We start from the raw sequence: 20,638 nt of genomic DNA on the forward strand, positions 1-20,638 counted from the left end.
TTAATGCGCGCTGTTGACAAGGATGAGCTCTTAAATGTCAACGAACAATAATCTATATCATTGCAAGCGCTTAGCTTATGTTAATAAACAGGGCGAACCGTAAGTAATGTCGTTAATTTCAAGGGATTCTTCTTTGAGATACTTCAAACAAGAAACGTCTAATACAGTTTTCCCCAATTTTGCTCCTTTTTTGAGAAAAAATCGTTTTATGTGAAACATTACATAGCGTGTTTTGGGAAAGCCATTGATTTAATTCCCAATATGGCAAGTTAGTTTAAGAGACCAGTGTATTATGATAATAAATGATTGAAAGACTTTTAGTTTTGTCCTTTGAACTTGCAGAAATTTTATTCGAACAAATGTAAAATTTTGATGATTGAAGACTTTTAGTTTTGTCCTTTGAACGTGCAGAAATTTTATCCGAACAAATGTAAAATTTTGATGATTGAAGACTTTTAGTTTTGTCCTTTGAACGTGCAGAAATTTTATCCGAACATTTGTATAATTTTGATGATTGAAGACTTTTAGTTTTGTCCTTTGAACGTGCAGAAATTTTATCTGAACAAATGTAAAATTTTGATGATTGCAGACTTTTAGTTGTGTCCTTTGAACGTGCAGAAATTTTATCCGAACAAATGTAAAATTTTGATGATTGAAGACTTTTAGTTTTGTCCTTAGAACGTGCAGAAATTTTATCCGAACAAATGTAAAATTTTGATGATTGAAGACTTTTAGTTTTGTCCTTTGAACGTGCAGAAATTTTATCCGAACAAATGTAAAATTTTGATGATTGAAGACTTTTAGTTTTGTCCTTTGAACGTGCAGAAATTTTATCCGAACAAATGTAAAATTTTGATGATTGAAGACTTTTAGTTTTGTCCTTTGAACGTGCAGAAATTTTATCCGAACAATTGTATAATTTTGATGATTGAAGACTTTTAGTTTTGTCCTTTGAACGTGCAGAAATTTTATCTGAACAAATGTAAAATTTTGATGATTGCAGACTTTTAGTTGTGTCCTTTGAACGTGCAGAAATTTTATCCGAACAAATGTAAAATTTTGATGATTGAAGACTTTTAGTTTTGTCCTTAGAACGTGCAGAAATTTTATCCGAACAAATGTAAAATTTTGATGATTGAAGACTTTTAGTTTTGTCCTTTGAACGTGCAGAAATTTTATCCGAACAAATGTAAAATTTTGGTGATTGAAGACTTTTAGTTTTGTCCTTAGAACGTGCAGAAATTTTATCCGAACAAATGTAAAATTTTGATGATTGAAGACTTTTAGTTTTGTCCTTTGAACGTGCAGAAATTTTATCCGAACAAATGTAAAATTTTGGTGATTGAAGACTTTTAGTTTTGTCCTTTGTACGTGCAGAAATTTTATCCGAACAAATGTAAAATTTTGATGATTGAAGACTTTTAGTTTTGTCCTTTGAAGGTGTAGAAATTTTATCCGAACAAATGTAAAATTTTGATGATTGAAGACTTTTAGTTTTGTCCTTTGAAGGTGCAGAAATTTGATCCGAACAAGTGTAACATTTTAAAATTCCTTTGCAGAACGAAAAGTTACATTTGTTCGGATCAAATTTCGACACATTTAAAGGACAAAACTAAAATTATTTCAATAATCTATTATCATAATACACTGGTCTCTTAAATTGACTTAGCATATCTGGAATTAAATGAATGGCTTTCCTAAAACACGCAATAAAATATTTCATATAAAACAATTTTTATCTTCGTGGCTCGGCCGGATCGCCCTACTGTCAGTGACGAGCAAGTGCAGGCTGTTGCAGTGCTGTTAGACACAGACCGACGTCAGACGATGCGTCAGTTAGGCCAAGATATAGGATTATCGCATATGATACATTTGCAGAACCCTCCCATCATTTTGCAGGATAATGCTCGGCAGTGGCGGTGCGTCAATAAGAGCACAAGAGCACGTGAACACCTTGTTTCCATTAATGCATGACTGGTTTTATTATTTAATACCGTATTGACGTAGTGGGAACGTATAATATCAGAATCGAGTATTTTAAACTCCCCCCTTCTTGCATAAACTTCTTATGTAAACTTGGCAATATCCGTTCACGTACAAGCTGTGCTCTTTTCAAGAAGGTTACAGGAATTTCACGCATGCGCGGGAGAATATTGTCTTTCGCTGGCCGCTTATGACTCATCAAGAGCACAAAGCGTTAAGTGAACAGTGAATCTATCCTACAGATGTCAGGTGCATCGATGCTTTCGTTCACGTACTACAGGAGGACAAAATTTAATAGTCTGTATTCTAGCCTGTAGGTGTCAGCATCTCACTGTCGGAACGTTTACTTTATGTGGATGTGTGTACAGTGCTGCTACGAGAGTGTAGTTTGTGAATTACTATACTTCAGTGTAGCATAATAGCATAGTTTGGCTTTCAAACACGTGCTGGCTGAATGTGGTGGTGGTGGTAGTATGAGTTTAAGTATCTGTATAGTAGTGTATAATATTTAAGAATAATATTTACTGGCATGTATTTATAGTAATCAAACTTTGTGAATGGGATTACAGTACTGGCATAGGCTATAGTGTATCAGTGTGTTGTGAATCAAAATATATTACTGAACACACGCTTTTGTAAATAACTGCATTGTGATATGTATTCATTTTTAAGAAACGTAAACAATGAATTCTGTTCAAGTAATTTGGAACAGTAAAGAACTGGGTAAACTGGCTTACCAGGAAAAATTAGGAATAAAAAGACAGGGTTTCATTATTATTATTATTATTATTATTATTATTATTATTATTATTATTATTATTATTATTATTATTATTATCATCATCATCATCATCAACATTATTATTATTATTATTATTATTATTATTATTATTATTATTATTATTATTATATGTCCTTTTGAATTTATATACGGTTTTTTCGATAGTGAAACATTGGAATCATGACATTTTATATTAGGCTAAACGTACGATTTCAAATTCTCTTCGATTTTGGAACACAAAATTGTGAACACATATAATATTTTATCACGAGCCGCCACTGATGCTCTGGCACACGTGGCACATCCTGTAGCTGATCTGTACCGACATTGGGGTTGGGAAGTGCTTTTTCACCTACCATATTCACCGGACTTAAGCCCCTGTGGTTATGACTTGATCCCAAAGATGAAGGATCGGTCCCTCAGAAACATCAACAGAACAGGCACTGCTACAGAGATACTGCGACTTCCACATCGCTGGCAACGAGTTGTAGACAATGTTCGTAACTAAATTGAATGACAGTAGAAATTTCACACAAGTATAACTTTTGTATTGGTAACAAATAAATAGTTGCCACTATTAAAATTTCAACCTTTTGCATATAGAGTGTTAGTTGGGAGACCAGAGGGAAAAACACCTTTGGGGAGGCGGAGACGTAGATGGGAGGATAATATTAAAATGGATTTGAAGGAGGTGGGATATGATTGTAGAGACGGGATTAATTTTGCACAGGATAGGGCGGACCGATGGCGGGCTTATGTGAGGGCGGCAATAAACCTGCGGGTTTCTTAAAAGCCATTTGTAAGTAAGTTATTAATTTAGCTGATGTTATTTTTATTAATGATTATGATAATGGTGATTAAGACGGTGATTAATCATGATCAGGAAAACTATGAGAAATCTCAGTCAGATTGGCCGGCCACGGGACTTGAACTCTGGACTACTCGAATTCGAATCTAGTACGCTACCACTGAGCTACCTCGTTCGGTATATACATATTTCTTAATAAAAGTACCTATTTGCGACAGAAAATAAGATACACCCATCTTCTTCATTCTCTATTAGTGAGTTATTTGCTGAAAAAAAGTTATTTTAATTGGTAATTTAATGACGCTGTATCAACTACTAGGTGTCGATGTGATTGGTGATAGCGAGATGATATTTGACGAGATGAGGCCGAGGATTCGCCATAGATTACCTTGCATTCACATTACGGTTGGGGAAAACTTCGGAAAAAAAAAAACCAGGTAACCAACCCAAGCGGGGATCGAACCTGCGCCCGAACGCAACTTCAGACCGGCAGGCAAGCGCCTTAACCGACTGAGTCACGCCGGAAAAAAAGTTACTGTAATATGTTTTTATTGAAACAAAATATTTTTACAGTGTTGAAATGAAGATGATGTGAATTTATATCCTTTTGAATTAAGCGTATAGACTCTCGAATCAATGTCCTGTTGGACGGATGTACTGTATGTATAAACGTTTCCTCTGGCAAGAAGTTTAATGCCGGTGCATGCATATAATGTATGTAGTGAAAAGCTGTCAGGCGTGCAGCACATTGAATAATTACTTTCTTATTATGAACACAGTACAAGCAGCGTGAAAGAGACAACGAAGACTTCATGACATCATACAATCTAACAAAACACTATCAGATTCTTATTTGTGTCGTGCCTGTTTAATAAAGATGAAGATAGTTGCATTCACAAACCTATCAGATTATTCTAGAACTGTATTATTTAATATTAGTAATATAGACTTTGGATTATACAACCTATTGTATGCAGATAAACAATTAATAATTTTAGACAGTGAAGACAGTTTACAAAGTGCAAACGAACATTTAAATGAAATTCCAAACTTTACGGAATTAAAATATATATTCAAGATGTTCCGGCTTTGAATACGTAACATAAAATCGCTGTACATATTATAGCGGAATTTGACACGAAAATTATTTTAGTTCCAATAAGGCCAGTTCTAAAGGGAAACTACATCTTTTTTCTTTAATCATTCTTGTCTGGACATAGCGGATTTGATGCATTTCAGTTCAAATCTGTCATTACTATTTCAGATACAAATGTAACATTGTTTGGTCGGCGGGAAAAAGCACATAAGTAAAAAAATAATAATTTTTCAGGAGAGACTTTCTCTTTAATTTACTCTTAACTGAATATAAGTATAATAATGAAATTCATGTACAGTAAGACCCTTTTCAATTTAAAATACAAGAAAAATTTTTTATTTAAAAAATTAGAAAAAAATATTAGACTTACGTGATTAGGTGCAACAGAAAAATCGACTTTTTTGACTTGTGTGTCTTTTCCCGCCGACCAAATAGTTTCACAAGTACTAGCCTATGAACTACTACTTAATTTAACAGCTCTGCTAGTAACAGTAGTTTAGTACTATTTAATACTGTATACCTACCATACTGTACCATACAACACAACACGAATACAATAATAATAATAATAATAATAATAATAATAATAATAATAATAATAATAATAATAATAATAATAATAATAATAGCAGTGAAATCAAAATGATTCAACTCATTCTGAACAGTGGCATAACCATTATTATTATTATTATTATTATTATTATTATTATTATTATTATTATTATTATTATTATTATTATTATTATTATTATACTCGTATATTCCCACTAATATGATTCTTCTGATACTAATGTTCAGTACTTCTCTACACTCTATCACTCATCTCAGAATTTTCCCCCACCCGATTCAAATAATTCTTATTCAATCCTCCTATCATCTGTCTTTAATTATTTAACTCAGTGGACGTCAGCACTCGCTGAAATGGGTAAAGGGTAAGCGGAGCCGTCCCGTGTGCCCCGTCGTGCAGCAACCCGCTAGCAGCTATGATTGCACCATAGTGCAGTGTGTTCTCCGCGGGTAAGAGACGCTAGCCCCAGGGTACTCTGAGCTGATGACCGCTGATTTAACTGAATTATCCTTTCATCATTCTGTCAGTACTAAAATATCACACTTTAACTTAATGTTCTTATCCTATACAGGGTTATTCATAAATACCTGTACAAACTTTGTGGGTGTAATGTAGAGGTAAAAATAAAATTAAAATATTCTATACAACTCCTGCAAACCATTACTTTTAGAGTTATGATACAAAATGTCCTACTTTCCTAGGTTTCAAAAACATGGACCAGTAGAGTCTTTGGATGTGTCCTGTTCACCTACATAGCGACTGCGTTAGACGTTTGTTATTCGTACACCTCACTACAGTTAATTCCGACCTGATAGGACTTTTCTTTAATATATGTAGGTATGAACTAATCTTGAAATTTTACACACCCCGTTCAACTCATTCCGATCAGTTTCATAACCATTTTGATTTCACTGCTGTAGTTCTGCTACGTTCGGAATTTGAGTAGCATAAACTAGCGCCTTCAGACGATCCCAAAAATAGAAGTCCGGTGATCTGGCTGGCCAAGCAACTGATGTTGCACGATCTATCGTACCGCACACAACTGAAGCCTACTGAACTAAAGACAAAATGAATGTGTACTTACGAGAGTTGGTACGGTAGGAACTGCAACAGCGCCATACAACTAAACATACCTACATACAGTAAACAAAGTCCTATCAGGTCGGAATCAGCTGTAGTAGGATGTACGAAAAACAAACATCTACCATAGTCACTATGTAGGCGAATGTGATACGTCCGAAGGCTTTACTGGTCCATGTTTTATATGCCTAGCAAGGTCAGACATCCATCATTTTTATTTTATTGGGTTATTTTACGACGCTGTATCAACATCTAGGTTATTTAGCGTCAGAAAGATATGAAGATGATAATGCTGGTGAAATGAGTCCGGGATCCAGCACCGAAAGTTATCCAGCATTTGCTCGTATTGGGTTGAAGGAAAACCCCGGAAAAAACCTCGACCAGGTAACTTGTCCCGACCGGGATTCGAACCCGGGCCACCTGGTTTCGCAGCCAGACGCGCTGACCGTTACTCCACAGGTGTGGACTGACATGCATCATAACTCTGAAAATAAGGATTTGTGGGAAAAGTTGTATAGAACATTTTGCTCTTAGTTTTACCTCTACAGTACACCGACAAAGTTTGTACAGGTACTTATTAATCACCCTGTACTTATTCATGACCTATAAACAATTCTAGTTCGGTATGTAATCATAATAGATTCACTATTCACTATTCCTAAATCTTTTACTGCTATTATTGCAATTCACTTGTTTACTTAACTATTTACAGATTACTGATTTGTTTACTCCTTAACTAATAGCTTTTGTAGAGTGAAGGATTCTCTCACATTATAATCTGTCTTCACATCGTTCCGTTATCTTCTTTTCCCATCTAATTTTGAATCTGAACAGAAATTTACTTAAATTGTTATGCTTGTTACATTTTGAAGATGTGACAGGGGGTAATGTATTACTTAAAATCGTATTACTGAAAGAATTGTTTCATAGTAAGTATATAAATTAAAGGAAAATTACTGTTTCAGCATAAAATCGAATTATGTGTACACTGACGTTCAAAGGTACTTGAGTCTTAGTAATCGATAGTGATCGATAAATTTGTTCGTGTAAATGTGGCTTCTTTAGTTACCACTTCTGTGGACAGATGGCGAAGATAACAGTCAGTGTCGCCACTAGTACATAAATATACCTGCATTACAATATTCAAAATTTCATTCCCCTCTGCTGATTGTAAAAATCAGTAGGTTTTGCAGGAAATCGCTGATATTGTCAATTATGAGAATAATTTATGCCTAATCTAAATTGTCATTCTCCCCAATACATTTTTATCAGGCTCAATAACATTATCACCTATTGAGAACTAGCGAAACTACATATTTTAAAGTTTGTCCATTTGTTATATCTTTGGTTCTGACTTATCCCGTAGTTAGAAAGTTCGCTTACACGATCAGAAAATTCTAGATCAGATATCTTTGAACTGTTCAAAATCAGCTATCTAGCTTCAGTAGTTTTCGAAAAAAACAATTTCCTCACGTAAAATATAATTTAACATGGTCGAGACAGGTAATTCCATATCTCATTAATACTCGTTTCTTCCTCGATCAATGAATAAAATAAGTGGTTAAGTGACTCACAGCTTGGTCTCGCCCTTGTAGAGGAAGGCGGAAACCTGGTGCTCCACTGGGATGACGCGGGTGTCGTGGAAGATGTCATCTTTGCGAATATTGAATCTGTAGCGTGGGAATCTGCTCGTTCGCGGCTGATCGATCGGCGTCGTGTCAGCGGCGTCCTCTCCGGCAACCAATAGGGACACGTGTAGCAGCACCAATGGAATCAGAGCAACAGTAGCACGGACCAATAGCGTCACGTCTCCATCCCCTCCACTACTTCCGTTGTTACGGGGCATCGTGAGGCCTTCCTGCCAATAGAAAATGTGGTAAATTCATTAGCATAATGTAAAGGTTTTCGTTTCCAATGACAGGAACATTGATAAGTTAATCATTTTCCCATCTGTCACCTCTTGCTATGACGTGAATAATACCTTAAAATGTAGCACAAAATCTAACGTACGAGTAAAAGCATATTCATATTAACACAGGCAAATATTATGCCTATAACAGCCAGTAATAATAATAGTAATAATAATAATAATAATAATAATAATAATAATAATAATAATAATAATAATGTCCACCGCTGTGGAGTAATGGTCAGCACGTCTCGCTATGAAACGGACGGGTCCGGGTTCAAATCCTGATTGGGACAAATTCCTTGGTTGGGTTTTTTCCGGGGTTTTCCTTCAACCAATTGAAGCAGAGTTGCTAGGTAATTTTCGGCGTTCCACCTCGGACTCGTTTCGCCATAATTAATTCACATACAATAGCTCGAGTTAAGTTAACGGTGCGGCGTGCTGTACTTGTACAAGAGCGCGGCCGTTTGGCTACCCAATCACTTACAAGAGTAGGAGTGGTAAGCACAATAAGTCTCAGGTTGCAGTTTAAGCCTTCGGGTCCCTCCTCCGTACAATTGGCATATTAGAGCTCTTTCTTCCTTTTTTAATGCATGAAAGTATAAGGGGTCTTACATACAATATATTAAAGGCGACCAAGATCCTGCGAGTTCCTTAAAAGCCATTTGTAAGTAAGTAAGTCTCCTTTTAATATAATACCACTTCGGAAAATCAACTAGTCACTGCCTGTTGAATATCATAACCAATTCTTCCGAAGAGGAATAATGGCGAAATAGATATGCAGCAATTAACTGTACGTAGTTTTGCGACCAAACGAAGTCTACGGTGAATCGATTTTTATTCACATAGGTTAACCTTGGGTATCTAACCATGCAATCTAACAGATTGATGTGCTGGGAAATGATCATGCTTATTTTCACGATTACAGCCTCTTGTTGTGAGAACATCAACGAAAATGACCACTGTTTGGTAATGTGAATCAGTTGTTCAGTTATTCAAGTCTGCGTCACAGGGAGCTTTACCTGAAAGCCAGCTTTGCACAGTTGTGTCTATTTGCAGACTGGAATCATTATGTCTCCTTGCCTATCAATTCCCGTCGGTTAACAGGGTCAAATCTAGTTTGCCGCGCCCTGGACAGGAGTATCAAATTAAATACACTACACTACAGTGTTAAAGATAGTACATATTATATTTCGAGTACGTAAATTTTACGCAACCACTGACAGTTCTTTAAATTTCTTGCTATTATATACAGGATACAAGGGGATCTGTTATCACAGTCTAGTACAGGGACATCATTTTATTTTTACTTCAATTTTTATTGTACCTGAGTTTTTGAATGTACTTCACTCCCACCCCTTCTACTAATGAAGTTCAACCGTCCTCCGCGCAGATCCAAGACCGCATATACAGTCATAGTAGCCTTACGGTCATAGTAAACAGTACGTTCCAAAAATATGTTCGCGTTTTCCAGTGACGAAAGAGCTTTCAATATTGAATCATTTTCGCACAGGTACCGTCGCCCATTTGCCTACGTCGTATCCCGGTTTCTCCCATCAGCTTTTATTTGCCAGCTAGTGGCTGGGCTGTCTTAGCTCTTTTGTGAGAACATTAATTTCTGTTAGGAATTGGAAGTCTACGTAATATTATACAACTGTTTAAAATAACTTAAATAAAAGGGCATCGTTAAGTAATTAAGTGTCACGTGATTTCTTCCCTTTCTACGACCCTACGACATAACACTTGGACTGAGTAATTTTATCTTTTCGGATCGGGCAGAAGTGAAGATTGAATTTACAGTACGTAAAGTACTCTTTTTATACAGTAGGTACAGTTACTAGTACGAAAGACGAAACTGGTAATTGGGATTAGGTACAATAGTCTATAGTGCGATAATATGCACATTAGAACTGAAGCCTGTATCGAAATGAAGGGCCACCATTTTAAAAAATGTGCTTAAATATCCATATTATGATTATTTTTCAATTTCACTTCATTCTCTATATTGTACGCTAATGTGCTGTAGACAGTATAATATACACTGCATAATGAATACGTCCACATGGACAGCTCAGTTCGTGAGTAAAAACACTCATTGTTAATACTGTACTGTATTTTGATTAAACAAAAACCTAATGAAAATTATCAAACTCAAAAGCGCGGTATTTCTTACTTTACGTAAATGGATGAACTACTTTTCTTCTCTCCTATACCCAGTAAAGTGATTTGTTTGTATTTTAGGCAGTATCATCGAACTCCAGTCGTGGAAAGGGGTAGCAAACGGCGTTGATCCAAAGGCATAGCCAGGTTACTATTAAAAATGTTAGTAAAAATAAAATGATGTCCCTGTATATATAGTCACAAAGCTCAATACGTAGTAAATATGCATCCATATATAGTTGCTAACCACTATCGCCTCATTACAGACAATGCGAAATAGTAACTGCACAGTCTATTGATCCTAGCACCCTCATAAACTCAAGTTTCGTGACTGTATTTACTAGATTGTGCTATTAAATTAATTCACTGTGGTAGTAGATGAAGTGAATGCGAACAAGTTTTGTCAAATAAGTTTTTTGATATCTCCAATAGTTTAGAGAATACGAAATGTAACGTGTTGCAACGCTGCAAAGAGTAGCTGTGCTCTTTGAAGTCATTGCTCCGCAGTGGGGGTGAGTGTAACTCCAATCATCCACTCTGCAAAATTTCCGAGAGGTGAATGTAAACAAAAAAGTCTCATCACACATGTTTCAATCAAACTACTGTAGATGAAAACATAAAGTATTGAATCAATTAATTACGCAAACTATTTGGTTTTTAACATTCTTTATTACTTTATAACTACTTTAACTCTAAATTTAATACCATGAAACTTATTTAACATTTACGGTATCTGTTCATTTATTTGCTTTTTATGTAATTATAAAATAGTAAAGAATGTAAATTCTTACAAAACAAAACAATTTCCATTAAAGATTTCTTTACATTTGATGTAAACTCAAAATAACATTATCACGAATACTCATTCTGTAACTCAATCTCCACACTTAGCCTAAGTTATCTTCGAAGAAATTCAAAATAAATTAATTTAGAAAAGAAATTAAGTTTATGGTACCAGTAATGTGAAGTAAGGTGTTAAGTGTTGCGCGTGTACACTAATTTCATCGAAACGTATCTGATGAGACGTTTTTGTTCACATTTTCCTCTCGCAATTATTGCGGAATGGATGATTGTAGTTACACTCACCCCCACTGCGGGGCAATGAACTCAAAGAGCGTTGCAGCGTTACAACACATTACATTTCGTAGTTTCAAAACTATTGGACTATCAAAAAACTTATTTGACAAAACTTGTTGGCATCTACTTCATCTATTATGTCTATGAATTAATGTAATAGGTGCCCTTTCACCATATATATAGTCCACACCTGTGGAGTAACGGTCAGCGCGTCTGGCCGCGAAACCAGGTGGACCGGGTTCGAATCCCGGTCGGAGCAAGTTATCTGATTGAGGTTTTTTCCGGGGTTTTCCCTCAACCCAATACGAGCAAATACTGGGTAACTTTCGGTCCTGGACCCCGGACTCATTTCACCGGCATTATCACCTTCACTTCATTCAGACGCTAAATAACCTAGATGTTGATGCAGCGTCGTAAAATAATCCAATAAAATGAAATATATAGACACACATTAGGTTTTATTTATAGTCGCTTGAACTGCCAGGTGAAATCGCAACTTTCTGTTTCGAAATGCTATAATTTTAATATACGTAATGATTTTTATTCCCCTTCCATCTACCAGAAGCCATGTACAAGAATGGATTCAGTACTAGCGAATCCGGCATTTTTCTTTGAAATAGGCCTAACTAGATTCTTAGTTATTTATGATCTAGGAAACCACTAAAAACAGTGATCAGATTGACCTGGCGTGGAATTTGAACCCCTGACCTCCCGACTACCAGCTTCATGCATTAGCAGTGAGCCACCCTTTCAATTCCCCTACTTTATTAGCAGACTTGCATGTTAAAGAATTATTTTTAGTGTCGCCGTTCTTGGTACGTCTAAGAACATAACCTCGACCGATAATGTGATGGGATGTAATGTGATATAGGTCTACCTTATAGTATAATACATGTATGTACTGCAAATTATGTGATTTGATTGGTATATGGTACTACATAATTTTAGGATATGGACAAATAAAATTTTTCTGTTTGTTAAGAGAATGCTAACGTGTACAAAACGTGCTGGAATTGGTTTCCATTTCCGATGACTCTGGATATTTTGTACACCCTGACCTAGCACGTATGAAACTAACCTCAAAGCGAAATAACTACATCATAAATTATTATGGCGTGTGTGACGTAAGATGCTTGGTTTTATAGCAATGGATTTAATATCTTACAGATTGGTGTGCATATTGACTGAGAGATGTACAACTTTATTAGTTCCTATTAAAAAAACAGTGCACATAATTTAATTTCATGAACTGTCTCTACACTGAATGATGCAGATCGTTAACACAAGCTTTTTCAAATACTACATGCCTGAGAGCAAAATGACTTGTATGTACAACGTTGAAAGTCTTTGGAAGATCTCCAGAGTGTTACGATTCTAATTTCCATCATGTCGTGTTGTACCACTGTCATCATGAGGAATTACATCCATCCTATCATCATCAACGTCACCGTCATCGTCATCATCATGAGCTCTTCAATGATATGTTTTTTTTATTTCATTAGGTTATTTTACGACGCTGTATCAACATCTCAGGTTATTTAGCGTCTGAATGAGATGAAGGTGATAGTGCCGGTGAAATGAGTCCGGGGTCCAGCACCGAAAGTTACCCAGCATTTGCTCACATTGGGTTGAGGGAAAATCCCGGAAAAAACCTCAACCAGGTAACTTGCCCCGACCAGGATTCGAACCCGGGCCACCTGGTTTCGCGGCCAGACGCGCTGACCGTTACTCCACAGGTGTGGACTTGAATGATATGAGACAAATAATTTACATTGTTAAGCTCTTGAATGATGTGACTAAAAATTTTGATTGTTGAGTTCTTGAATGATACGTGACTAATAATTTACATTGTTGAACTCTTGAATGATGTGACTAATAATTTCTATTGTTTAGCTCTTGAATGATATTTAACTAATAATTTACATTGGTAAGCTCTTGAATGATGTGACTAATAATTTCCATTGTTGAGTTCTTGAATGATACGTGACTAATAATTTACATTGTTAAACTCTTGAATGATGTGACTAATAATTTCTATTGTTGAGCTCTTGAATGATATTTAACTAATAATTTACATTGGTAAGCTCTTGAATGATGTGACTAATAATTTTTATTGTTGAGCTCTTGAATGATATTTAACTAATAATTTACATTGGTAAGCTCTTGAATGATGTGACTAATAATTTTTATTGTTGAGCTCTTGAATGATACGTGACTAATAATTTACATTTTTAAGCTCTTGAATGATGTGACTAATAATTTCTATTGTTGAGCTCTTGAATGATACGTAAAATAATAATTTACATTGTTAAACTCTCAAATGATGTGACTAATAATTTCAATTGCGGAGTTCTTGAATGATATGTGACTAATAATTTACGTTGTTAAGCTCTTGAATGATGTGACTAATAATTTCCATTGTTGAGTTATTGTATGATGTGACTGATAATTTACATTGTTGAGCTCTTGAATAATGTGACTAATAATTTGCATTGTTGAGCTCTTGAATGATGTGGGTAGTAATTTCGATCGTTCAGCTCTTGAATAATATGTGACTAATAGTTTACATTGTTGAGCTCTTGAATGATGTGACTAATAATTTACATTGTTAAGTTCTTGAATGATGTGACTAATACTTTCGTTTGTTAAATTCTTGAATGATGTGACTAATAATTTTCATTGTTGAGCTCTATAATGACGTAACTAATAATTTGCACTGTTAAGCTTTTGAGTGATGTGACTAATAATTTCTATTGTTGAGTTATTGAATGGTATGTGACTAATAATATCGATATTGAGCTCTTGAATGATATATGAATAATAATTTCGATTAAGATCTCGAATGATATGAATAACTATTTCGATTGTTGAGCTCTTGAATTATACGATTAATAATATCTATTGTTGAGCTATTAAATAATATATTACTAATAATATCGAATATTGAGCTCTTGAATGATATTACGAATACATTTCGGTTAAGTTCTCGAAAGATGTGACTAATAATTTCGGTTATTGAGCTCTTGAATGATAAGTAACTAATAATTTTGATTGTTGAGCATTTGAATAACATGTGACTAATAATTTCATTTCTTGAGCTCTTGAATGATAAGTAACTAATAATTTTGATTGTTGAGCATTTGAATAACATGTGACTAATAATTTCATTTCTTGAGCTCTTGAATGGTAAGTAACTAATATTTTTGATTGTTGAGCATTTGAATAACATGTGACTAATAATTTCATTTCTTGAGCTCTTGAATGATAACTAATAATTTCGATTGTTGAGTTATTCAATGTTATGGCTTATCTCTTGAATGATGTATCTCATAATTTCGTTTCTTAAGCTCTTGAATGATACGTGATTAATACTTTTGTTTTTCTTGAGCTCTTGAATAATATGTGACTAATATTTTCGTTTCTTAAGGTCTTGATTGATATGTGATGTCATTTCAATTGTTGAGTTATTGAACGACGCGGGTTTAATAATTCCGATTACTTAGCTCTTGAATGACAGGGAACTAATAATTTCGACTATTAGCTCTTGAATATGTGACTAATAATTTGGATTGTTGAACCCTTAAATGATAAGTTACCAATAATTTAGATCGTTGGGCTACTGAATAATATGTGGTAAATAATTTTAATTATTGATCTCTTGAATTAACCAATAATTTCGAGATTGTTGTGGCCTTAAATGATATTAGTAATAATTTAGATTGTGGAGGTATTCAACAATACATTACTAATAATTTCTATTGTTGAGCTTTATAATGATACAGAAATAATAATTTCAGTTCCTGAGTTCTTTAATGATAGGTGACTAATAAATTCGATTGCTTATTTACGTGTTTTTCACCTATTTTGCATGAATCCATCGACTGAACAGAAAGCTCAACGCCCATCTTCTGGCTTCCACTTGTATGATCCATTGAAAAATCCATTTTGCGACTATCACATTAGCGATAAACAAACTCTAAAATAGAGAATGTTACTGATGGCTCCGAGAGGCTCTCGAGACTTCTTACTTAGCTGGAAATAAAGCCTTAACTTCGTAACACAAGGTGATGCACAGACTGCCTTGGTTTCACTCTGATGCGAGTTTTTGTCAGAAGTGGAAGTTTGGAACTTACTGTGGTATGATTTTCCGTACAGAAATTTACTGCTGCAATAAGATAATGGTGCTTCAATATTTAGTTTTTCTTTTTTAGGGGTGTCAAAATTATGAGAGCATCAACTTAGATAATAGTCTAACATACATTACCAGATATTTCCACTTTTACAACGAGTTAAGCAATAGGGGAAAATCGGGTAATTCCGCTGTAGCGCATAAATGATTTTACTGCGGCTTTACAGCGTGGACGTAAGTTTTGAGAAGCTGTCAACAGGAGGCATGTCCTCTGCAGTGCTATAGAAAAAATCAAGGATATTGGTCAACACCTCTGTCGGCAATACAGTGAAACATCGAAAGTTGGTTGTTTTTCGTATTTTGCTACACAGCTGTGAAGAAAGTGAGCATTGTTACATATAAATTGTTCCTTTTATGTTACTTTCATAATGTATTTCATAATTATTTACTACTGCGGAATTAGCCAAGTCCTATTGCGGATTTATCCGCACTGTTGCGGAATTACCCGAGTTCTTTTTCAACTGTAATGTATGCAGAACTAAATATATTTGCATTTTAATAGGTCTCTTTATCTCATTTGGTTTCGTCTATGTCTACATACCTTGATAATATATTTCAATAAACATTTTGATAAAAAAATATGATAGATTTACTTCTTAATAATGCGGAATTAACAGAGTCCCCCCTACGACTGCACCACCTTAGTAACTTTTGGTGATAGGATTTCTAAGGGTGCTGCCCTTTGCTTTACCGACCATTGAACATTAATTATGATTTTTATGATCATGACAACCATCATCATCATCATCATCATCATCATCATCATCATCATCATCATCATCATCAATGTGCAGTGGCAGTTCGCCTCCCATGGGGCACAGAGCACATCGCCTACAGTGGCAAAAAGAACTACAGCTTTGGCGCGTCTCTCACGTTTGAGTGAATAACGCAAAGTGAAGTAACCACTATTGGATTTATTTATTTATTTATTTATTTATTTATTTATTTATTTATTTATTTATTTATTTATTTATTTATTTATTTTAACGTATCTTAACGAAACATTTCGAAGAAGATGGATTAGTAGACGAGGGCCAATTAATTGGCCAGCACGTTGGCCGGATCTACCTGCGATTTTTGTTTGTGTGGAATGCAATTTTGACGATCTGCGAGAGAATAACGGATGTAATTGCAGTAATTCAACAAGAAACTTGCATTCAAGCTCTGCATATAACTTAGAAAAGGTTCCTTACATGTGTTGAATACTGTGGTTAACAAATGGAGAGATTTTTAAGTTAGTGCAGAAGTATAAATCACCACATTTTTAGAGACACGCAGTTGCTTCACCACTGAAGTAAAATCTTTCCGAAAGTTTTCACAAATCTACAATACGGGACCCACAGTCTTATTTCCCTCACAGATATGCTGCTCTAAGAATTTCTAACATCCATACTCAAAAATCAAGCAAAAATAGAAGCACCATGCTGATACATAAATATGAAAATTAATTGCATAAAATGAAAAAGTTGTGTGTAATTTTTTTTCTGTTTGGTGTGCCCCAGAAAGTACTATGCATATTGTAATTACGTTAAGTAAACGCTGTGCAGAATAACAGATTCTCTTAATGGGACAACAGGTCTGTCGTGATAGTGATAGTACTTCCTGTTTTCATTTAGCTGACCCTCGTACTTGCAGTTCAAGACTGAGCCAGTAAAAAGTGGATTGTTATACAACAGTGCAGTGGGACGACTGCTTCAAACCGCTTAAATGTGTACGTATGCTGGCCAAGTCACGCGAGGTGATAAATTGTCGCGAATAGAAGACTAAGAGAAGTTCTGAGATCCTGAAGGTGCAGTGTTGGCGGCCACAAATCAAGAGTATCATTATTCCATTTCCGGCAGGGTAGTGATAATCTATTTCACTTCACTATGGAATACACCATGACCAAAATCTCGACACTGGTAAAGACATTCCTTCCATTTCCCTTTCTTTTGCTCCTATTTTATTGTTCCTTTTTCAATACTTTTCCTTCTCATTTTTCTCGTCCTTTCTTCTACTTACTTACTTACAAATGATTTTTAAGGAACAAATCAGATTAATTATTTACTTGTTTAAGCTAATTGAGTTAAAAATTGATACTGTAATATTCATGTACTTTTGTATTTTCTATTTGTATACAGAGTGTTTAAAAAATACGGGGCATAATTTAAGGTATGTATTTCCCACATGTAGACAATCAAAATAGTTCATTACAACATGTGTCCGGAAATGCTTTATTTCCGAGTTATGGCCTTCACAACATTGAAATTCACCGGAACGTTTTTCTTTCCGCAGGTCGTTGCCGTCAAAGGATACATTAAGAGGGCACTCTGACAGTTCATTCCGAGGCGAAGGTTACATTCAGTGTTGTGTAGGCGTTAGACTGTGCGACATGTATTCAAATCAAGAGCTGGCAGAGATACACTTCATGTACGGTAAGGCGGACGGCAATGCTGCGCTGGCTCGTCGTTTGTACCAGGAGAGGTACTCACAGCGACAATGTCCAGATCGGAAGACATTTGTACGTCTCCATTACCGTCTGTGGGAGTATGGAAAATTTAACTCTCCTGGTTTGAGAAGGGGACGACCAAGATCTACAACTCCAGAAGTACAGGAGGAGATTCTGGATGCTTTGAACATGACTCCAATCAGCACACGAAGGGTAATGTTGCAAGTCAATGTTCCTCATACGACTGTCTGGAGACTGTTGAAAGAGTATCAATTGTATACTTATCATTTGCAATGTGTACAGGCCCTGTCACCAGCAGATTACCCTGCACGAGTTAGGTTCTGTCAGTGGTTCTTGCAGCAGTGTGGTGTAAATCCGAACTTATTTACAGATGAAGCACAGTTCACATGAGATGGCATAAAAAATTTCCACAATCAGCATGTATGGGCGTATGAAAACCCACGTGTAACTGTTCCATCTCATCACCAGGTGCGATTCCCCCTCAACATGTGGGCCGGTATCATTGGTGATCGATTAGTTGGACCCCATGTACTTGTAAACAGACTTACGGGGCAGGCGTACACAAACTTCCTGGAAAACACCATACCTCCTCATGTTTTAGAAGACACTCCACTGATCAATCGTCAACACATTCACTTCTTGCATGATGGCGCTCCTGCACACTTCAGTCGTATGGCTCGCCGGTACTTGGATCGAAGGTTTCCTGATCGATGGATAGGTAGAGGTGGCCCAATTGCTTGGCCTCCACGCTCACCTGATCTGAACCCTCTCGATTTCTACTTGTGGGGCCATTTAAAATCATTGGTTTATTCGTCTCCGGTGCCTGATTTGGAATCCCTTCGGAATCGAATTGTGGCATGTTCTGAGGACATACGCAATACTCCTGGAGTTTGGGATCGTGTTCGCAGGTCAATGAGACATCGATGTGAGGTCTGTAGTCAAGCAGGAGGTGGACATTTTGAACATCTTCTGTAATGACAACGACCTGCAGAAAGAAAAACGTTCCGGTGAATTTGAATGTTGTGAAGGCCACAACTCGGAAATAAAGCCTTTCCGGACACATGTTGTAATGAACTATTTTGATTGTCTACATGTGGGAAATACATACCTGAAATTATGCTCCGTATTTTTGAAACACCCTGTATAGACCCTGTTATTACATGCTGTATGTATTTTACCACTTATTCATCTTATTGTGCTCAATGAACTCTCTTAATTTTGTGATATATTTTGTATAACTGATCTGAATTGCGCCCGATCACGAGCTTCTGCTCTTTAGGGCTGCAATGCCTAATGTAGCTCAAGTGTATAGTATTAAATAAATGAAATGAAATGAAAAAAAAACCGGAGGTTCATTGCCGCCCTTACATAAGCCCGGCTCCGAGGCTTATTTTAAGGTTTCGTAACAAGCTGTTTTTTTATAGTGATTGGTTGTTAGCCCTTCCCCAACTCCCAAGCTGGAGGACCACCCCTTATCGGCTGTCCACGACTGCTTACTCACATATTCGCAGCTACCCTCCATATCTGGAGGCCGTCTCCTCTATCTGCAACCTGAGGACGCGCCATGTCGTGGTGATGGGGACCCATAATACATGGTATTCTACGCTTTTACTATATCCGCTTTTCCTCTTTTTCTTCTCTTCTGGTTTCAAGTAATTCTCATAGAAAATGAGATATTTCTTTCCTTTCCCACCTTTTTCATCTTCTTATCATCCAATTTTCCGTCTTTCATTTTTCATTTTCATTTCTTACCTCCTCTTCCTCTCTCCCACTTTGCCTTCTTTCTCTCACCTCCTTATTTTCCTTACTTACTTACATACTTCAAATTACTTGTAGAGAACCTGGAGGTCATTGCCGTCCTCACATAAGCCCTCCATCGGTTCCTATCCTGAGCAAGATTAATCCAGTCTCTATCATCATATCCCATCTCCCTCAAATCCATTTTTATATTATCCTTCTATCTACGTCTCGGCCTCTCAAAAAGTCTTTCTCTCTAACTTTCTATATGATTTTCTGGATTCACCCATACGTGCTACGTGACCTGCCTATCTTAAAAGTCTGGATTTAATGTTAATAATTATGTTAAGTAAATAATGCGTGCAGTTTTGCGATGTGTAACTTTATGCATTCACCTGTAACTCCATCCCAAATATTTTCCTAAGTACCTTATTCTGGAAAATCCTTAACCTTCTTCATCTCTCAAAGTGAGAGTCCAAGTTTCACAACCATACAGAACAACCGGTAATATAACTGTTTTATAAATTCTGACTTTCAGTTTTTTTGAAAACAGACTGGATGACGAAAGCTTCTCGTTTCTGTTCTCCATCTTTTTTTCCTTTACTCTTCATTTCCCCCATTCTTTCTTTATTTTCTCTATTTTTCTTCCTAGCATTATTCCTTATTGTTGTCTTTCTTTTTTCCTATTCATTACCTCTTCTTTTCCTTTCTTCCTCACCTCTTTTTCTGTTTCGCTTAATTTTATTTCCACCCTCATTTATTCTTCATTTCTTCTGTTCCTCATTTTATTCTTTTTCTCTG

At 35.9% G+C, this 20,638-nt stretch overlaps 1 protein-coding gene across 1 annotated transcript in view; it reads right to left on the bottom strand.

Annotated features, from left to right (window-relative positions):
* Positions 1-20,638, bottom strand: part of nord — a 164,859-nt gene that overhangs the window by 126,225 nt on the left and 17,996 nt on the right. Inside the window, exon 2 of the mRNA XM_069843709.1 lies at positions 7,891-8,174. Coding sequence (XP_069699810.1) covers positions 7,891-8,162 — 272 coding nt within the window. The 5' untranslated portion in view covers positions 8,163-8,174. The remainder of the gene's footprint in view (positions 1-7,890; positions 8,175-20,638) is intronic.

This window comes from Periplaneta americana, chromosome 13 (assembly GCF_040183065.1).
Source record: "Periplaneta americana isolate PAMFEO1 chromosome 13, P.americana_PAMFEO1_priV1, whole genome shotgun sequence".
Taxonomy (NCBI): Eukaryota; Metazoa; Arthropoda; class Insecta; order Blattodea; family Blattidae; genus Periplaneta; species Periplaneta americana.